At 34.8% G+C, this 21,769-nt stretch overlaps 1 protein-coding gene across 2 annotated transcripts; it reads left to right on the top strand.

The window, feature by feature from the left end:
• The first annotated feature begins 2,052 nt into the window (after positions 1-2,052).
• On the top strand, positions 2,053-14,744 carry LOC114354975 (transcriptional repressor CTCF). 2 transcript variants are annotated; one of them, XM_028307599.1, is made up of 14 exons: positions 2,053-2,199; positions 6,301-6,390; positions 6,468-6,604; positions 7,037-7,192; positions 7,320-7,519; positions 7,712-7,881; positions 8,145-8,281; positions 9,006-9,156; positions 10,620-10,786; positions 11,130-11,266; positions 11,529-11,760; positions 13,176-13,386; positions 13,745-13,893; positions 14,204-14,744. In XM_028307599.1, exons 2-14 carry the CDS (start codon positions 6,303-6,305, stop codon positions 14,270-14,272), a joined length of 2,004 nt encoding a protein of 667 aa, XP_028163400.1. In that variant the 5' UTR covers positions 2,053-2,199; positions 6,301-6,302; the 3' UTR covers positions 14,273-14,744. The 2 variants fall into 2 exon arrangements, with proteins under 2 accessions (XP_028163400.1, XP_028163401.1); XM_028307600.1 differs by lacking the exon at positions 2,053-2,199 and adding an exon at positions 2,396-2,643.
• The last annotated feature ends 7,025 nt before the right edge of the window (positions 14,745-21,769 follow it).

Genomic DNA, 21,769 nt, shown 5'->3' with positions numbered 1-21,769 from the left:
TATGACTATATTGGAATAAATAGCTAGGGCTAACGGGAGTATTAGTAATTTGTGCAAAAGCCAATTATGTGGGTACTAATCAACCTTTAAAAAAAATAAGGTAAAGATAAAAGGTAGGTATAGGTAAATATAACATTATTATTTCATCCAGTTTTAGAAGATAGGTAGGCGTAGGCATTATCAGTGTTTTTCTTACCAAAATAATGTTAATATCTTTATAACCACGTGGGGGAGAGTTTTAGATGAGATTAACGCTCTAACGAGCAAGCCNATCATTAATGTTCAAAATACGGTGATTAAGTAGGTACCTACTATTACCATAAGGGCTTAACTTGATTGGAACGGATTAAATCGACTAGGAAATCAGAGGCCTAAAAAACATTAAGATATTATTAAGTAGGTAAAAAATACTAAATAAAGGTGAGTCAGACTCGTAATTCGGATGATACCTAAGTAAATGGACCAAAATAAACACTGTGCATGTAAAGAGTTCACTAAACAACTTAAATAAAAATTTCGAATTCAAGTAGAGTTCGCATTCGCTTGTTATATTTTAATACACTTTTGAAAAGATTTCAGATGTTTTTATTAAGATACGAGTATAATGAATTACATAGCTTACTAGGTACCAAAATATTATTTAAGTGGTTTAATAAACTCTAGTAAAGTACCGCAATTTGATTTCTGTACTAATACTTAAGTACTAAGTTTTTGTAAAATAAACAAAGGCTTTCCGCGTAATCGGATTAATGGCTTATTTCCTCATTGCCCTTTCCTTTATATCTACTTAGATTAATAAAGCCTATATAATATCTCTTTTCGGACTATAAGCCTGACCAGGAACATAAAAACCCTCGCCATGTTGCGGAAAACTAATGGTACTAATTTCTTTTAATGGCAACAGTAACTGAAAACTTCATTGACATGTCACCTTGCATGTCAGTCTATTGCTGTCAAAGTGTAAACAAACTTTATTTTAAATGTGCGCAATTGATTTTGTGAATTAAATTGCTAAAATCTTTTTATAGTCGTGAAAGAAAAGTGGTTCACAATGTGTTAAAGTATTTGTCGAAGAGAAATACTAAGGGTTCGGACAATATTTTCATTGAATAATGTTTCCGACAAAGGTTGTCAAATTGACTGACATGTTTATCGTATAGTACAGTCCACTATGAAAATTAGCTGTGGTTTGTTTCAACTACCTATTTTAAAGTTCTTTGTCACTTTCTAAGTGTTGAATTTTATGGAATCGGGAAAGAAGTACCGAGTTTGAAGCGTTCATGAGCAGACATTGCAGTTGAATATTCAAGTTCTGAATTTGATTATTGATGTAAATAAAATAAATCCTACCAACTCGATTGATGGTTTCATTTAATTTATTTAAACTAGGTTACCTATAATAATATGTTTTCGTTAATTTATGAAAATATCAAATTAGCCCGTAATCCTGAATCCTAATACATAAAGTTAGCATATTAATTTAACACCAAGTACGACTGTACTCAGTGTTGCACTATCAAATGCAATTGACGCGCCTCTATGCCAGGGTTTTTATGTTCCTGGTCAGGCTATACCTAATAACTGTACTTAGCTGGTAGCTGAAGGTGAGTCGCTCCTCAGCTTCACCATGGCTTCTTCACCTGGCTAACTCTGGCTAAATTGTCAGCCAGTAAGCGCAGAAAGGTACCAAACAAGCAAGTTTTAATTTATTCTAATTCCATTTCAAATCTGCTTTTCAGTTAGATATTCGTTAATTAGCTTTATACCTTTCTTACAAACCAAAACTGTTTTTTTACTTAAGTAATGATATCAGGCTTGATATACAATTTGACAAACATTTTAATTAATATTTAATATTAGCGAGAGAAACATTTTCTGTACTGTGAAATTATTTGGAATTAAGTTAGGCAAAAAAACTACTATTACAGTACAATGGTAGTATTTCTTGGCTTAAAGGGCTCTAATCCAAACCTCTACAACTAAAATATATTTGTTTATGGTTCTTCAGCACAATTTTTTTACTGGCAACATTAGGACCTAGTTTGGAATTTCTTCGTAAATCGACCGCCATTTTGGCGTCACGATCGCATTGATCGGAACGCCCTCACTGAGAAATTTAAGAAGTTTTACTTGTGAGTGAATTCTTTTACCTGAAAGTTGCTAATTTATCAAGCCCAAAACTAGTTACAAACTTATCAGGTAAGCTTTGCAGATATCTCGCATGTAACGTAATTCCTGACCCTATTGTATTTAGTAATCCTTGTGTGAAATTCTATAGAAAATAATTTTCATTTGGCGTTGGCGACAGCGCCTACAGCGCCGTCTGTGTTGTATTTCAATAGTTTTCATTTTTGTGGCGCTAATTTGTTGTATCTATCGGTGCAATTTGTTGATCATATTTTGTGATTGATCTCTAGTTTTCATAACTATTGTTTCAGTCGATGTGCTCAAATACGGCTCGTTCATAAGATGGCGGCCGTATTTATTCATTCCTACCTTTACTTCCAGTGTACCGTGGTTGTAAGGTAGATTCGAAACGAAAGTTTCTTCGGTCGTGCATACTTTATTTTTTGTGTTTATATCATTATCAAAAGCCTTTTGTCGGAAAACACAATATTGAACAGGGAGTTCTACTGCCGCTAAGTAAGTAGGGTACATAAATTGGGTATAATAGGTATTAACGGTATCGCTTAGGCCAGCTTACTTTGATTTCTCCTGATGATATTCATTCGGTGATAGGTCCATGATTCGCTGTATAAATATGTAGGTAAGCACCTACGAAAAAAGGAATTAGTTCTTACTTTGACCTACATCAAGGTACATTTACGCAGTTTATTAAAATCAATAACGTATCGCGCCTTGTATGCCCTCTGCGTATTAATACCTACCTACTCATTTATTGTGAAGGTGATTTACCTTAACTACCTACTTAATCAATACATTGGTAAGAAATTCTTGTACATGCCCTACTGTTGTACTATAGCTACTGTTTCCAATAGATATATATAGGACATCCTTACTTAGCTTTTTTGACTTGAAGGTTATCCTGGTAAAAATAAATTCACTAAATTTTATTGATTGATCATGAAATAAAATGGATGACCTGTGGTTAGGTCTAGGTTTGCAAAGTATACCTACTGTGTACTGCTGTTGCGTTTTACAGGTATGCGTAAAACAGTTTAAAAAGGCAATTCTAGAGTGATAAAATATCAATTTCACTTGTTTTTGTTATTAAATAGTTAGGGAATGTATTATTACTAAAAAGGTTTAATACCTTTTAGTCATCTGTCCTCAGTTTTGTAAATATATGGGCATTTCTCTGTAAGCTCGTACAGGTCCCATACAAATGCTGTCCTGGCAATTATTTTTAACATTTTCCAAAAAACCGTGTTCCATTTCAAAGAAAATTGACTATTATTTTAGTTAGATAAGGAGTCCCACTGAAATTATTAATATTTTCCGAGTTATTAGCGATTTTCCAAGAAATCATGACAGGGGACTGTTAATTGAGACAGAGGACTGTTATACTTTAAGAAAAAGTCATTTTAAATTGATCAATTACTTATTATTTTATAGCAAATCAATAGTAAACAAAATCGATGGCTCCTACGTATACTGGCGTAAGTGAAAAAAGTAAATTTTACAGGAGAGCCATTTTAGTGGCCAGAACCATATTTTTGGGTCATATCTTCTGACCTACTAAAACGAATTTAATGAAATTTCACATTTAGCCTTAACATGTAATGCTTTTGCTACTGCTGTTATCAATTTTCATATTTTTCTTATATATTTTGAGATTTTACGCATTGCCCTTTTACGTCGGCATATTTCTATAATTTGATGTATATTGTTCAACGTAAAGAGACTTAAATGACAACGTAAATATAATATTTTAAGCGATTACTCTCTTTATTTATGCATGTAATTATTTTAATTGTTATCATGTGCTATATCAATAATAAATCAGTTAGAAAAAGTCGTTTAATGTACCGTTTTACGTTTTAACGCAAATACGCCCATATACTGTGCTCGAGATTTAGTTAGGTCTTTTAACATAATGTGTCATATTTTGTTGCCAGGGGACTGTGTATTTCGGCTAGATTTCACAATATTTACGAAAATGATTTTAAATAGTGTTTTAAGAATCTACCGATCAATTGAGACATAAATATTATATCAATTTATACTTTATTTAGAGATTATTAAGTAATTAACATGCATATTATGACTTACCAGAGGACTGTGTGGGGTGGCGATTCAAGCGCGTGTTCACCTCACAAATGACGCTCTGACACTAAAAAAATAGGCATCTCAACGCCGCATTCGGCAAGGTTGCCTATTTTATAGCAATTGCATTTCATTTCACTCAAAAAAAACATCGTAGCTATTATAGTTTTTTTATATTATGAATTAAAATTTTTGGCAGGGGACTGTATTAAAATTCTGGGGACAAAGTTTACAGGAGTTTACTAAATAAATATAATTGGTAATGAGAGCTTGTTTTACGAAAATAATATAATTTCATTATTATTCTTTATGCTATGAGCTGCCAGATGTATGTAGTTTCAATATCTTCTTCGTAAATCTCATTTCTAGGCGGAAATGCAGTGATGGGGACAGCCAGGGGACTGTATTTTTCGGGCTTTAATCGAGTCTAGAAAAAAACTAAAAATAGTTATGGTTCTAAAAACAAAGGGCCCGTAAAGTTTTGGGGTTAAAGTTTTATTACGAGTGTGTTTTTTCTAAATATTATAATTGCTTTTTGAAAAAATCGGCCGGGACAGCCGATTACGAGCTTACAGAGAATCGCCCATATAATCTATATATATAAAAATGAAACCCGTTTCGCGTTGTCACGGCATCACGTGAGAACGGCTGAACCGATTTCGATAATTCTTTTTTTTTAATGTTTGTGGAAGTCCAAGGATGGTTCTTACGGAAAAAAATATTAAGAAAATCTCTACGCTAAGGCGGTACGAAGTTCGCCGGGTCAGCTAGTATAGTATAAAGCTCATTAGTCAATATATTTTTACAAGGCATATCTATCCGCAACACAGTTTTATTACTGGCGCAGAGGATAGTGTATTTATTTATCTTTCTGATTAAATTCAATGCTGTTTCCAAGATAATAGGCTATCCCCTCTGGCTGCTAAACCTCCATTAGTGGGTGTCCTTGAAGGCCAATCTGTAAATCTTGAAAATACAGGAGTTGCATTGATGAAAATCAGAGGTGGAGAATAATTCCAGAATTTTATAGTAATTTCTATCTCTCTAGATTCCAAGTAACTTTGCATGCATCATGGAATACGCAAGAAAGAAACTAAAGCCAATAATGCTATAGTTTCTTTTACTTATTCTAGCAGAAATCAGAAGTGAAATTAATTGAGTAATTCTACTGAGTTCCCTGTCTCTAGGTTAAGGGCTTAGTCAAATAACCTGCTTCCTCATCTAGCTTTTTTTTGTTAGCTGTATTATTCAAGATGATAACTAGTGATACAATCCTACCACTGTTTACATATTTTTCACTTGTGAATCAGTTGACCACAAAAAAGGTCATAATTTCAAAGCTAGTGTGTCATATTACATGGAAGTAATATCGAGCACATGTTGGGGAAAAATAATGTCTCAATATGAAAGCTACATTTTCGATAAATATTTTATTTGAAGCTATTATCCCATCCACATTTTTATCCACAAAAAAAAAATCATAGGTAGGTGTAGGTCAGAACTGAGAGTGCCTGAGCTGAGGTATGGGAGCCACGGGTGGGTCTTTTTGTGACATTAAACGTCAGCGAGACCACGGTAATAATATAGATAGTATTACCGTGGCGAGACTTCAGATGTGTTCGACTTGTGTGCTGTGTCGTGTCATAATGTCGCCCATCCTGTGCTGCTTCCACACCTCACGCACTAACTTAGTTTTGTAGTTAAATATTTGTCAGTCTGACTGATGTGATCAATATTATACTTCATGCTACATTTCAACTAAAATGAGAAACACCAGTCTCACCAAGACATTTTTATATGAGTTACTTTAGCTTGAAGTTTCGGCATTCTGCTGAGTTTATACATAATTCAGTGGTAATTCAAGTGAAATCCAAAACAAAAAAAAACCAAATGGATAATTCCATTAATTAGTTTAATGAACATAATCACGTACAACAAATTATACGGTGCTAAGTATGGCCTAAGTACCGTGGCCTAAGTGTTGATGATATTTATAATTGACAACTATATCAATCAGCAGTCTTGTAATTTACCGAAAGACTACATTACTATCAAATTTTTATTTTGTTTTAGCCATGGCGTCTACGCCTCCCCCTAAAAAAGGGAAAACCAAACCAATTATATCAACATACGTGCAAGAGACACCTACTGTTGCTCTTCAAGGTAATTTATTATATTAAAATAAAGTGATATTCTGTTTTAAATTAAGATGTGATAATCCAATTGAATCAATTTTATAGTCAATACCAATGTCGAAGAAGACCAGGACGGGGGAGTGACTTATTTTGTGGACGAAGAAGGAAGATACTACTACCAGCCGGCTGGTGATAACCAGAGCATTGTTTCATTGCCTACTGCTGTGACTGAAGAGCCTGAGGTGTGTATTTTTTATTATTAGTTAAATAGCAGCAAATAATATAAAATAATTTAGAAAGTACCTGAAATGAGCTGCAATGAGGATTTCTCTGTAGATATTGGTGATATTTTGCAAAGTTAACTCCAACTCATTAATAAAGTGATTTGTTTTATTATTGTGTGATCAACAAATAAATCTACACTTATAATCCAGATATGCAGTATAACAAGTAAGTGTAATAATCTTAAAAAAAAAATGCAAATCAAATTCTTTGTATTTTTGTAGGTTTATTGTTTATTTATTTTACAAACAAAGTGGTCATCGAGGCACATTATTGTATTTCCTTTTAATATGATTAATAGTTACTTACATTACCATTTCCAAACATTATTAGTAATGATTCAATTTTTCAACTAAAATGGACTGTTATCAAAAATTACACATTTGCTACAGAACATAGCAGAGGATGAACAAATGTTGGTCGACGCTGATAGCTACCAAACAGTTACTTTGGTGCCATCGGAGAGCAGCAATGGTGAAGTTAGCTATGTGCTTGTTGTACAAGAAGACAACAAACCTGATGTCAATATTGACATAAAGGTTGATCAGGTAAGATAAATAAAATTTATTCTGCTCCATCGTGCGTGATGCCATGTGGTGGCAATTTCTGTATGAAATAGCGATTTTGCCTCAAAATCAATCATTTTTGTTTGAATATTTTATTTGTTTCTTGTAGGAAAAACTGAATGCGGAGGAAGAGGAGGAGAAAGGAAATGACGATGTATACAACTTCGAGGATGAAGAGACAAACGGTGAGGGCACCGACGAAGGTAACGATGACAACGCTGGAGGCGCGAAGCCTGCAGGTTCATCCAAGAGGAAGTACGTGCGTCCTCACTTCACCTGCACATTCTGTGCCTACACCAGTCACAGGCGGTAAGTATAAACATAAAGGATTTGTCACAATGGATGCAGTCAGCAGTCAGGTTACTGAATGCTTCCCGCACAATGTATGATTACTTTGAGCTGACTGACTTCATCCAGTTTGGCAAATCTTTTTTTGTTGTATTCTCACTTATTGTATTATGATTGTTTTTTACTTGACTCAATCTTAATCTGTGATCTTAGCTATTTGCTGTTGCGTCACATGAGGACGCACTCGGAGGACCGTCCTCACAAATGCACGGTCTGCGAGCGGGGCTTCAAGACCACTGCCTCCCTGCAGAACCACTTGAACATGCATAATGGCTTCAAGCCACACATCTGCAAGTATTGCAACAATCCGTTCACCACTTCTGGTAAGTTTATCATTAAATAAAATTAATTTTGTTATTATCCGTTGATGTTATTTAGGCAAAGGTATTCAACTCGCATCTACTAAGTTGTTTGTCCGATTTTTGTTTAAAGTAGGTCGTTTGATTTGGTTTACATGGTAGCTGTAAAAATATATTAGCATGGACTTTAAACTACTTTGAGTCGGCACACAGCCTCTTTGGCTACCCAAATAAACTCGGAATTTATTTTATACTGGCAAGTTTGTTACATTGCGTTGTGTTTACAGGTGAGCTGGTGCGACATGTGCGTTACAAGCACACCCACGAGAAGCCCCACAAGTGCACTGAGTGCAACTACGCTTCTGTGGAGCTGTCCAAACTGCGACGCCATGTCCGCTGCCACACTGGCGAGCGACCCTATCAGGTAAAACAACTGACATTTATTTTACCAGTGACATTGCTACACTGAAGGGCTCCTGCACACGACGCCGCCACCGCGCCGCTACACTGTTCATACGCACCGAGTAAAACCGCCACCGCGCCATCAAATCATAATTTACGCGGCGGCGCGGCAGCGGTGTTCACGCGGCGCGTATAAACAATGCAAAGGCGCGGCGGCGGCGCGGTAGCGGCGTCGTGTGCAGGAGCGCTTAGCGTCAACGACAATCCTATTACCACATCTCTATATTGTGTTTTCTAGAACAATTTTGCGATAGGCTCATGTTCAGATGGGCCCAAAAGATAAGGCGACATGTAGTTTTTTTTATTATTATTTATTATTTTTGACGTTCATAAACAAGTGCTAAAATATTGGTCTAACTCAGTGGTTCTTAACCTTTAAGTCATGACGTCACGAGGGACCATTTTACCAAATTTATGTCTTGTCAGGGACCACTTTTTTTTTCAAAATCCTATTTTGAAAAAAATGGGAGGTTGATTTCTCGCCCACTGTGCGCTGTTTGCGTTATGTTGACTCGACTCATCACGTCACATCACTTGTTTATTACGATGTCTTCGTAGACCACTTGGAATGCCTCCAGGGACCACCAGTGGTCCGCGGACCACCGGTTAAGAACCACTAGTCTAACTAAACTGAATAAAATATTTTTGATTTTGATTGTGTAACATTGTCTCATTTTGTCTACCAGTGCCCCAACTGCACGTACGCGTCCCCGGACACGTTCAAGCTGAAGCGCCACCTGCGCACGCACACGGGCGAGAAGCCGTACAAGTGCGAGCACTGCAACATGTGCTTCACGCAGTCCAACTCGCTCAAGGCGCACAAGCTCATCCACAATGGTAATAATATACTTAACATCAAATAAATCGCACCTTCCGCGACGCGAACTTTAAAGATTTTCTTCTGACACAATCACGGTGACAATTGGTGTTATTTAAAAGCCCAATAAATAAACTTAAAGAAAAACACATAATTTTTTTTTATAAACAACAGGTACCATAAAATAATGTGACTTGAAAAAAGACCTCACTTTGGGCTCACCTCTGGGATCAATTAGACCAATTTTTATGGTTATAAAACCAAATAATGATCTCACGTGTCCTTAACAGATGGATAGCGATTAATCCCAACTTAACAGTTTTATAGCCATAAAAGTTGGCTCAAGTGTAACTACCTATTTTTTGAAGAAGTGACTGGATTCTTCTACAGACACATTTTTGGGGTAAAAATCTTTCCTTTAATGAAATGAATTAGTTTAGAACTAGCCTTTTAAATGGTGCCAATATTGGTGGGAAGTGGGGATGCATACGTTTGAAAGTGCTTGTCGCGGGAGGGTCGATTTTTGTGATGACCTGTGTATAATAAACTCCGCAGGGCAGCTTTGTGGCGAGCTGTTGGAGCCGCTAGAACTACACGCTCCAATTAAATAACAGCAGTAGCGCCTGTGTACAGGCTGGGGATGGTCTCTATCTACATCCCATGATATAGTCAAGAGACTTGATCCAGCAAGTGCACCACTTTCACTTTTGTCGATTATTTTGCGCTTAAAACCGACCGGGACCGGGCCACTTTTGACCCGTGAGCACCAAAGCTTACAAATAATAATAAAGGTAACGGTGTGTGTGGTGTCTCGTTTTTTAGCATTGTCCTATGTTGCTGGTGTTGTCTCATTTTGTCGGTGCAGTCCCATTTTGTAGTTGTTATCTCATTTTCAACCGACTTCAAAAAAAGGAGGAGGTTCTCAATTCGACCCGTATGTTTTTTTTTTTTTTTTTTTACACTAAAAAGCAGAATAATAATTACTAATTACCTACTTATTTATTAGGACGAATTATTAATATTTATGTAGGTATACCATGATTGATACTTCTGGAGTCGGTGCCAAGATTATGAAACATGTAAAGTTTGCCTGCACCGACTCCAAAAGTATCAATCATGGTATACCTACATAAATATTAATAATTCGTCCTAATAAATAAGTAGGTAATTAGTAATTATTATTCTGCTTTTTAGTGTAGGTTTTTTGGAGTCGGTGTTATTTTTTTTTATAAAATTTAACTTATGTCTATTTATCCTCCAAACATTGGAATTGTTTCTGAATTTTTTATTAAACCCACCAAATGACCCAGACGTACAGAAATTAAGGGCATCCATAGCAAACTATAGTTTATAATATTTGACTCAATTTGTCTTCAAGTGCCCAAACATAACAAAACGGTGCTCTGTAAAATATCGTAACAACTAACCTACCATGATTCTTAATTTGTGATGTTCCTAGATTTCAAAATATCCTTTGTTACAGTGTCCGAGAAACCGGTGTACGCTTGCGAGCTGTGCCCGGCCAAGTGCGGTCGCAAGACCGACCTGCGAATACACGTGCAGAAGCTGCACACGTCTGACAAGCCGCTGAAGTGCAAGCGCTGCGGCAAGTCGTTCCCCGACCGATATTCTTGCAAGATTCACAACAAGGTAAGTTCTAAATCATCATCATTTTAGCCATAGGACCAGGCCTGTTCATCTCCGCGAGTTTGCATCGAAAACAAAACACGCGCGACTACATCTCCTGAGATGTCTGATAGACAGTACGCTTCGCTTTCCGGTATTTGGCATCCACTCCAGAACCTTGCTGTCTCATCGGCCGTCAGTTCTGCGTACTATGTGCCTTGCCCATTGCCACTTCAACTTGCTAGTGCGTCGGGATTATGTCAGCGAAGATGTTTATAGTCAGGAGTAAAAAATATTTATTTTTCTTATCCTTTATCTAGATGCACTGGTGAAAATAAACAGGTTTTAATGTGTCATTTATTCACAGACACATGAGGGCGAGAAGTGTTTCAAGTGCGAGCTTTGCCCCTACGCTTCGACGACTATGCGCCACCTCAAGTCTCACATGTTCAAGCACACTGATGAGAAGCCATTCGACTGCGATGAATGCGACCAGTCCTTCAGGTATGTTCCTTTATGACCAGGATAATGAGGATTCAGATTACAAGTCTTTGAACTACTTTTGAATATAAATTTAGTTTTATTTGAGTTTATGGCATAGATTCCTTTAGGAAACCACACACAACACTAGACTTAAAACACTTTTCAAATAGCATTCATAATTTTTCTTAAGTCTTAGTTTCGTCTTAATAATATGTCCCGAACGAAATAGTTTTTACAGCATCTCTGCATCCATCGGTGCTTTCATATATCCCCCGTCCAACAGGCAAAAGCAACTGCTGAGGCGGCACCAGAACCTCTACCATAACCCGAACTACGTGCCGAAGCCGCCCAAAGAGAAGACACACACGTGCCACGAGTGCCAACGTAGTTTCGCCCACAAAGGCAACCTGATCCGGCACCTAGCCGTGCACGATCCCGATTCGGGACACCAAGAAAGGGCCCTGGCTCTGAAACTCGGCCGCCAGCGGAAAGTGAAATACGTCGACAACCTGGAGGTATGATATGTTTAATGTTATGATTATCTCGTCTGCCACTGTAGCTGGAATGTTTGAAAAATACATGTTAATACAATAAAATGAAATGAGTATAAACTGACACTCACTAAGAAGGCTGCGTGTAATGCAGTGCCGGATTAACCGATAAGCAAATTATGCAATTGCTTGGAGCATCACGTCTTGAGGGGTCACCAAAAAGAATTGCTAGCACATAAAATATTTTCCTTTTAGATTAGTTTTTATTGCTCATTTATTTATCAAACGGATAACTTTTAACTGAAGAATAAGTTTGGCGTATTAATCCAGCACTATTGGTGTAAGGTGAATATGCAAGAAGCTTGCGTTAAAATATAAAATCGATATTTGTTTCACACCTGGATAGTCTTAGTGAGTGATCATTTGAAAATATTCCCGCTATGGCTGGCAGCTATAAAATTAAATGGTATCATTTAAGTTTCACACTCTGGTTGGTCCAGTTTATAAAATGTATTTATGTAGATGCAATGCTCTGTTATCTAACCGTTGTCTTTTTGATGTACGACTGCAGATGGACATTTGTTATTGGCACACAAACAACATTAACATAGTGGCTGTGAATATTTTTGTAGTTGCAAAATTTTATTTTTATTTTGCAATTTTAACGGCTAAGCGACTTCGCAAAACAATGATTATGGCGAATCATTTTTACTATAGATAATTTCGAATATTGCACAAGCAATAAAAAAATATTTCCGCAATTTCAGAAATTTGTATAACTTGCTAATGCGAAATAAGATTGAATACATGCGCAGCGCGTAAGAATATAAATTTGAAAACCAATGACTCAGAAACGCGAAACTCCGTCACTATTAAACGGAATGTTTCGGTGACCTTGAATCCTACTAATAATTATAAGAACGTAGGCTGAGTTAGGGACAGAATTGCGCACGCAGTACTTTTCCATTTCGTATGAGTACTATTTAATTAGTCAGTTGAGGTGGCCTGTGTTTAGTATTGGAAATGGACTGAATAATATTAAATATAATAATAATAAATAGTAAAGAGCCCTTGTTTAAACTGTTAAAAAACCCATAGCTTTAGCGTTTTTAATTGTTAAAAAAACCCATAGCTTGCGGCGAAAGACATAACTTGCGGCGAAAGACATAAATAAAAAAATAAAAAAATCTTCTCTTTAGATTGACATGTTGTATCAGTTTTTTTACTATGTCAAAAATTACACGCAAGAAATATTTTATTTTAAGATCAAGAGTTTTATTGTATATTGTTTACCATCTGCCATTGCAATGCTTCTGCGACTTGTTTGCCTTGTTATAAGTTCAGTAGCTGGTGCTATAATTAAGTTAAATTAACAATATGCTGCGCTTCATTATTCTGAACAACTTCAAAATTATTCACGCAAACGTTGTATTGTTTAGGATTTGCAAACCGAGGATATGCAGGAGGACGAAGAGCGAGAGGAAGACGGCGCGAACATCGTGCGGCTGAGCTCTAACGACCTGCGGCGCGGCGAACTGGTCTCGGTGGAGGACGACAACCAGCAGTACGTCGTGCTTGAGGTCATCCAGCTGGAAGACGGCACCGAGCATCAAGTGGCTGTGGTGCCACCAGAGTTCATCTATGAACAAGGTAATCTACATTAATGTTATAGCCAAAGAACACGATTCGTTGCGGCGCCGCACCGCAAAGATTTCGCCAAATCGCGCGTCGCGGCGCGGTGTGAGATGACGCAGCGACATCGCTCCGGCTCCGCTGCAACGCATCATGTGCTTTGGCTCTTACAATTTTTTTTTAGTTTAGGAGTTTGTAATCTCTAGAGCTACTGAACTGATTTTCAAAATTTACCAATAGAAAGCCACATTATTTGTGAGTGTGCCAAGGAAATATGAACTTTCTGGTCAACCGGCAGGTTAAGGATTAATCGATATTTCCTAAGCCCGATAAAAGGTGAAATCTACATTGAAGACATCTTAATTTGTTTCCTTAGAAGACGAAGAGGAGGATGATGACGACGAGGGGCCCGTTATGCCGAGGAAGCTGTACAAGGACCGGCTGAAGAAGGCTATCCAGCCGGCCCGCGAGCTCCCCAAGAGCATCAAGCTCGAGAACGACGTTGAGACCTGCTTCGGCTTTGACGTGAGTATAGAAAAAAGGAACAATATCTTTATTTAGATCGCATTATACAGAAAAACACATACATAAATTGAAAAATAAAAAACCTAAACATAATAAAATATCCTAAAACCGAAACATAATTTATTTATCTTAACCAATTTAATACTGAATGATTCCAATGTACACAAGTGCCTTAAAGATTTCGAGAAACATTATCTATGTCGCTGTTGTAACATAATTCAAAGCTTTAGTCATTATAATATATTGCTATCTCGATATTAAATTATGGTATTTATGCACAATTAAAAAAAAAATTCTTCGTTTGTTGCAGGAAGAAGATGAACCCGAGGAAGAAGAAGTTAATTTTGACGAAAAGGTAGTGCTGCGTATTGTCCAGTAAATTGGTTCGGATAACGTCGTGGATCTTCTTTATTTAAAGATACACGACACGTGTCGGTATTAAAATTACATTACTTTGGTTCCTGATTACCTGATTAGTTATGGCACGATTATTGCCTTGAAGGCGCTAATTTTACAAACTGGATATGTCGTGATGTCATCATGATACGTCGATGGTTATAATGATAACCCAATGCGTAGAAGTAGACTGCTATATAAACAGTAGACTCCTTGGTTTAGAAGAATGTCTTATTTGTGTAACACGAGGCAGACTTTTCTCTTAGAGAAATAAAGACACATCATATTATATTTTTGCACAGATAAGTAGTGGCTGGTACATCACCGGTCTGTGTAGATTAGAGCGAGTAACAAATTGATACGGCGGTATGAAAGCTACATTAAGCTATGTATCAAAGATACTGAAATTGGGTGGATTCTCAGCGGACTGAGATGATAGGTAGATTAAACGTGCAATTCATGATATAATAAACGTCACATCACAACAGCACAAGTTACTTAATTAAGCCAATATTGTTTATTTGGTTTTATAACCATAAAAATTGGTCTAATTGATCCCAGAGGTGAGCCCAAAGTGAGGTCTATTTTCAAGTCACATTTATGGTATATGTTAATCATTTATTTAGAAATGAAATGTATTTTTCTTTAAGGATATTTATTGGGCTTTCAAATAACACCAATATTGTTGGGGTACCATGATTGTGTCAGAAGAAAATCTTTAAAGTTCGCGTCGCGGAAGGTGCGGTTTATTTGATGTTGAGTGTAGATGAATATTTATAACGATATGTGACAAACTCTATTTTACGCGGGCAAAAGCTACTTTAGAAAAAGTAGAAATGTGTGGTAGGTTGCTCTGGTCGTTGAACCTTTAACGCCCCCAGACCCGACCGCGTTTTCATCCGCCGTTGCCTTGCCCCCAAATACTTTTCTATTATTATGTTTTACATGAAGTCGACTAGATCAAGCCTTTCCTTCTTATTTAAGTACACGTAAAATACGAATATAGGCCGTAAATAATATTATTGATGGCGAGTGAAGGTTTAAACTAGCTCTCTTGAAAGATGTTATTTTATCCTTGTAAAATTAAATGTTACATAGAATACTATTTTGTCTCTTCATTACCGTGAAAGCAACTTTAGAAAGTAAACTACAAATAACTATCTTAGATAAGTCGATGTTGAATGTATTGTTATATAGCCTGACCAGGAACATAAAAACCCTCGCCATGTTGCGGAAAACTAATGGTACTAATTTCTTTTAATGGCAACAGTAACTGAAAACTTCATTGAAATGTCACCTTGCATGTCAGTCTATTGCTGTCAAAGTGTAAACAAACTTTATTTCAAATGTGCGTAATTAATTTTGTGAATTAAATTGCTAAAATCTTTTTATAGACGTGAAAGAAAAGTGGTTCACAATGTGTTAAAGTATTTGTCGAAGAGAAATACTAAGGGTTCGGACAATATTTTCATTGAATAATGTTTCCGACAAAGGTTGTCAAATTGACTGACATGTTTATCGTATAGTACAGTCCACTATGAAAATTAGCTGTGGTTTGTTTCAACTACCTATTTTAATATAGCCTGACCAGGAACATAAAAACCCTCGCCATGTTGCGGAAAACTAATGGTACTAATTTCTTTTAATGGCAACAGTAACTGAAAACTTCATTGACATGTCACCTTGCATGTCAGTCTATTGCTGTCAAAGTGTAAACAAACTTTATTTCAAATGTGCGTAATTAATTTTGTGAATTAAATTGCTAAAATCTTTTTATAGACGTGAAAGAAAAGTGGTTCACAATGTGTTAAAGTATTTGTCGAAGAGAAATACTAAGGGTTCGGACAATATTTTCATTGAATAATGTTTCCGACAAAGGTTGTCAAATTGACTGACATGTTTATCGTATAGTACAGTCCACTATGAAAATTAGCTGTGGTTTGTTTCAACTACCTATTTTAATTTTTTTTTGTCACTTTCTAAGTGTTGAATTTTATGGAATTGGGAAAGAAGTACCGAGTTTGAAGCGTTCATGAGCAGACATTGCAGTTGAATATTCAAGTTCTGAATTTGATTATTGATGAATAATAAAATAAATCCTACTAGCTCGATTGATGGTTTCATTTAATTTATTTAAACCAGGTTACCTATAATAATATTTTTTCGTTAATTTATGAAAATATCAAATTAGCCCGTAATCCTAAATCCTGATACATAAAGTTTTAGCCTATTAATTTAACACAGGTACGACTGTACTCAGTGTTGCACTATCAAATGCAATTGAAGCGCCTCTATGCCAGGGTTTTTATGTTCCTGGTCAGGCTATAGTATGATTATATGTCTTGAATGATAATAAATTAAGTCTCATTTTAACTTCACCTGTTTATAAAGCAAGACGACTATAATAAATGTCGCCTACAACTATGATGAAAACGTAGTGTCAGCGCCTTTCATACTTATAGTCCTTTTCACCTAAGATGATTCGTATGACGTTTCGAGTTTGAAAGTTATAGAGATGTCACATAGCTAAACCATAGCGATTTATCTATCGATTTTTTTCTAAGAGTTAGTAAAACCTACTTTTAGAGAAATATTTTGTACAAGTGTTATTTAACAAAAAACATGTTTTTTTTAATTACAAATATTATTGTAACAATTTTTTATTGATAATATTCAAATTCCATGGACTTCGTGTTCAAAAAAACGATTCCTAAAAAGTACTAGTTCTGTTTCTTTAAATTAAAAACTATTAATTTATTTTCAATGCGTTTATTAAAGTCAAAAATCGAAAAATATAGTTGATTTTTGTGATGTTTTTAATAACTAAGCATTCACTGCAATCGATTAATGAACCGCGGAAATAATCGATTTTGTTATACAACAAATACCCCAGCACTAAATCTATTCCGTTTCACACATTGCGTACATTAAATAAAAAATATTTTTACATCGTATTTAATTAAAATATAATCAATAAACTCAGATTTTACTATATTATTTCAAGACAAGTAGTTTTTTTTTTTTTATTAAATTGCTAATAAAATACAAATATTTTTTCAAAAATATTCTGCATATGTAGTATGCGTAATATGGATAACCTTGAAGTGTCATACGGATCATCTTACGTGAAAAAGACTATAATTAATGGAGTATTATGGTAATCATAACAGAACGTACATATTTATATGTATTTATAACTGTATGTCTATATATTTGCCAATAATTAAATTAATGTAGTACATCACACTATTATTCTATTTATTACTATATGATAGCAAAATAAACTCTATTTTATCAGTTGTAAATTATAAGATGTGGTCTTATAATTAAAATTGAAATTCTCGTAGGAATTGTCATCGGCGAAACGATTATTCGGAATTTTAATAGTCGGAAAAACGAGTGGAATAATGTAACACTCCATTCGATATATATGTTAAATTTACGTATTGTTTAAATTGCCAAAATAACCTGGAACCTTTCTATATATGGGGCATTTAATTAAACAAAATAGTGGTGTATTTTGCGCTTGATTCTAGGTATAATTATTTACTATTCGTAGATTTAAATATGTAGTTTCGTTGATAATGTGTACATACGAACTTCACTTGGTCAAATAACGGTATCGCACAACCATCTTACGAAATAGTTCAAATATGTATTACATATTCATAAGATTTGGATACTACTTTATCCATCCAAATATCTTCTAATCCTACTGGGTACAGTATGTATTGGCATTTTTTAAAATATTATTCTACCTAATAATTAAAAAGCATTATTCATTACTCTGTATTTATGTCCCTTCATAGTTCTAAGTGAGAAATATACTGTTGTTTTGTATTAATGTCTGAGAACCTGATTCACTGTAAATATTTGTATTGAATATAATTGTAACTTTTGGGCCCGGTAATTCGCTCCAGACCACATAACCGTTTACGAATTGTTTTGTGTGATACCCACGAGATTTTGTATTTCGTTCGTAAAGTACAATCATAGTGCTTAGTTTGATACTAATGATATGGTAAGTTATACCTATTTATTTAAATTCGTCTAAGAACGAATTTTACCATTTTAAAGTGCGTTAGATTTTAAGGCATTAAATTAGATCTTAGCCAATATGACTTTTTAAATAATAGTAAATAGTGGCAATCATTCACTCGCTATAGTACATTTGAATTGTAAAATATTAACGTGGTTTACTAAATGAAATATTTGACAGCTGCGTTCTTGTCCCTTTTTATCAGACTTCAACAAAAGGGGGAGGTTCTTAATTCGGTTGGTATGTTTTTGACACAATGACTTTATTGTCACCAAGTACTTACTTGTTTTGTCACAATGATGCTGAGAAAAGGCTTCTCATAATATACCCTTGTGATTATAGTCAGTGGGATGATACCAAATAGGGGTTAAATTGAAGTATGAAATTGTCGACTTTTTCTTCAATAGGTATTCATTAGTATATAATTTCTTTAATACAATAGGTATGTTCTATATTATTTTTTAATTTGAAACTTAATTTCAAGGACATTTATACATTTACATATAAAATTTTATGCATAATTTTTAGGAAGCAAAAGAGTATGTATACCGATTTTATTTTTTATTAGGTAAGATTGATATATAATAATGTATATTTAATCTTTAAGATTATGACTATATAAAATTTTAAATCTATCTTTTGTATAATTGTGTTGTGATCCGCGGGACCGCGCGTCGTAAAGATATTGTTCCTTTTCGGCACCATTATTTCTCTAACAGTTTCTAGAATCTTGTTTATCAATTACCATTACTTGCAATTTTAATTGTTTATTGCTAATTGAAATTATGTGACTGCTAGGGTCAGCATTTAATTGGTGTTTATAGTTCCAAAATAGTGAACTGTCCTGTCGATGACATTGACAGTGGGGCGCCACCGTCAATACCGGATCGCTGGTTCCGATTTTTGCCATGTTGGAAACCATATAGTTGAACGATCGTAGCGCCCCCCTGTCATTGAGTTTGGTGGGACAGTTCAGCTTGGGTCATCTATATAAATTTTTAAGTGAATAAGGGATCGCAGAGGCAAGAAAGTGAACTGAGCTGATGGTTGCTTCTTATTTATTATTTCTTATACCGGGAGGAGTGTGGCGTGCCCTAAAATTATTTCTCGTATTATTTTACAGTTCTTAATTATACCTTATTCTAAAAGGAGTGTGTGTGATCCTAAATAATGTTTCTCATATTTAAACTAAACTTCGTCATTGTAAATATAGTTTTTATATGTGATCAGTTTCGACTTTTCTAGTGTTTGTTAATTTTGCAATCGGGAGTGCAGTAAGTTTCAAAAGCGGTAAATGTAAAATTTAATCGATATTGTTGTATAGTTGTTTAATGTATAGATATCTAGGATAGTTACGAATAAAATTTGCCACATAATGATCACTATCATACCATACTAAATTATATGAGAGTATTTCTCAAAAAAAATGTACGTAACGAAACAGTAGTAACGAAATAGTAAGGCCATAAGGCTTGTTATACATTGGCGAATTATTGTGAATGCTCTTCATTTATTCAATTCGAAATATTTGTAAGTATGCACCCAAATACGGGGTAATATTAAGGGGTTAGAAATAAAAATAAGGGAGTAATCATTCATACTATTTTAATAAAATTATTTTTGTTCCATCATATTTATCCATTTTGAGTCGTTCTCTGTAAGCTTTTTGCCTTTCGGCATTGGTTTTTGGCGGCATTCCTAAAAAAACAAAAGAAGTAATCACATAAAAACGTAATCTAAATGATTTGATAATTTTTTGCTGGTGGCACTTCTGTAAAGCAGATAGTATTCAATCCTTTTGTTATTAACGCTCTATATTTTTTGAAATAAATTAAGTAGTGAATATTACTATGCTTAGTCAGGTAATAACAGTATACACTCAGCATTATGTTGTACTTTTTCGTAACGTAACGAAATTCGTAAAAAACGTAACGAAATATTAGACAAAATGAGATCAGAAACAAGTATTTTTTTGATAAAATTTGTTACAGCAAATATAAAAGCTTACTAAATGTTCGTACCACACGTATTACAAAAAATGGTTAAATGAAGACTTACCGTTCTATATAAAATCGCTGATTTTACTGCCTGTTACGAAAAAGTAATCCCACAAAACACACACGTTTTCACTAATTTTCGCGATAGATGTTATGGCGGAGACGTCAGGCCAACAGCCATTCAGAGTGCAGCTATTGTTGTCCGTGTAAAATAAATACGAAATTGTTCAGAAACCATGGGAAAGTAGAAATAAATCGTAACTAAAGAGTAAATAACGAAATAGTAAATGAGAGCGACTCATTTTGTTTTTTTGCTTTAAATTGCCAATTCATTATGACACCCCATAGAAAATCAATTTGATACAGAAACTGCGATTACCGTAGAACGATAATACTAAGAAATTTACAATAATTTAGTTACGTATCGCATTTTATGAAACAAAAATACATGAAAAAGCTAGGGTGGCAAACAGGTTTTTGTATGAAAGGTAAAAAAGGACTATTTTTAAAATATCTAAATATATGGTAATAAGTAGGATTATAGCTTTAATTCTTCGTTATCTTAAAGATTAATATTCATCCTTCAAAATTGTGTGTGTTTTTTTTGTGTGATGATTTATAAATATAAAACTTTTGAACTGTTTCAAAGCACACTTTTTTTTTTCAAAATGTACATTTTTTTTGAGAAATACTCATGAACTATTAAACGGCATTTTGTTTCATTTTATTTGTAACTCCTTCCTTTTCTCTTTCCTCTACCCGTCAAGAAGCATGGACGTAGCGATAGGTAAAAGGCTTTTTTTTTATACAGTGTGTCTTGATAAAGTAGGTGAAACTAGAGCTATTTTTTATCGTGTTCGTCAAAATGCAGGGACCAAGTCTTGAAATTCCAACCAACCTATATAAAATTTTTCTCCAAAAATGCCTTTATGGAGAAATTTATCAAATAATAAAAAAAAACACGAAATTAAATGCAGATTTTTTTTCATAAAGTCATATTATTTATTGGCATTTTTGGGTACCTATTTTATGTATTTTTTATCGCCTGTTTTTAGCATTATTACTGTTTTTATTTTATCAGGATACTAGCTAACCCGGCGAACTTTGTTCCGCCTTAATGGCAATAAATAAGCAGACTTTTTTTTTATTTCGAACGGGATAAAAAGTATCCTATGTCCTTCTCCTGGCTCTAAACTACCTCCCTGACAATTTTCAGCTAAATCGGTTCAGCCGTTCTTGAGTTATAAGTGGAGTAACTAACACGACTTTCTTTTATATATGTTACGGCTAAAGATAGATGCGAACATAAACTTAAGATTAGCCGGCTAAACTTGAGTTTATCTTCGACGAGGTGTTAATGTTAGTTTCTTCTATCTTTAGCCGGCTAAACTTAAGTGTAACCGCAGGCCCTTGGCTATAAATTTAGAAGGAAATGGAAAAGGAA

This window comes from Ostrinia furnacalis, unplaced genomic scaffold, assembly GCF_004193835.3.
Source record: "Ostrinia furnacalis isolate ACB-3 unplaced genomic scaffold, ASM419383v2 OfSCF2303, whole genome shotgun sequence".
NCBI classification, from domain to species: domain Eukaryota; kingdom Metazoa; phylum Arthropoda; class Insecta; order Lepidoptera; family Crambidae; genus Ostrinia; species Ostrinia furnacalis.
Note: the sequence above shows the minus strand (reverse complement) of the source record. Positions and strands in the feature narration are given on the sequence as shown.

Bases quoted from the DNA above. Each gene is read 5' to 3' on its own strand.
- LOC114354975 (XM_028307599.1), top strand. From the start codon at position 6,303: ATGGCGTCTACGCCTCCCCCTAAAAAAGGGAAAACCAAACCAATTATA. The intron at 6,391-6,467 runs GTAATTTATTAT...TCAATTTTATAG, and splicing joins ACCTACTGTTGCTCTTCAAG to TCAATACCAATGTCGAAGAA. The intron at 7,193-7,319 runs GTAAGATAAATA...TGTTTCTTGTAG, and splicing joins TTGACATAAAGGTTGATCAG to GAAAAACTGAATGCGGAGGA.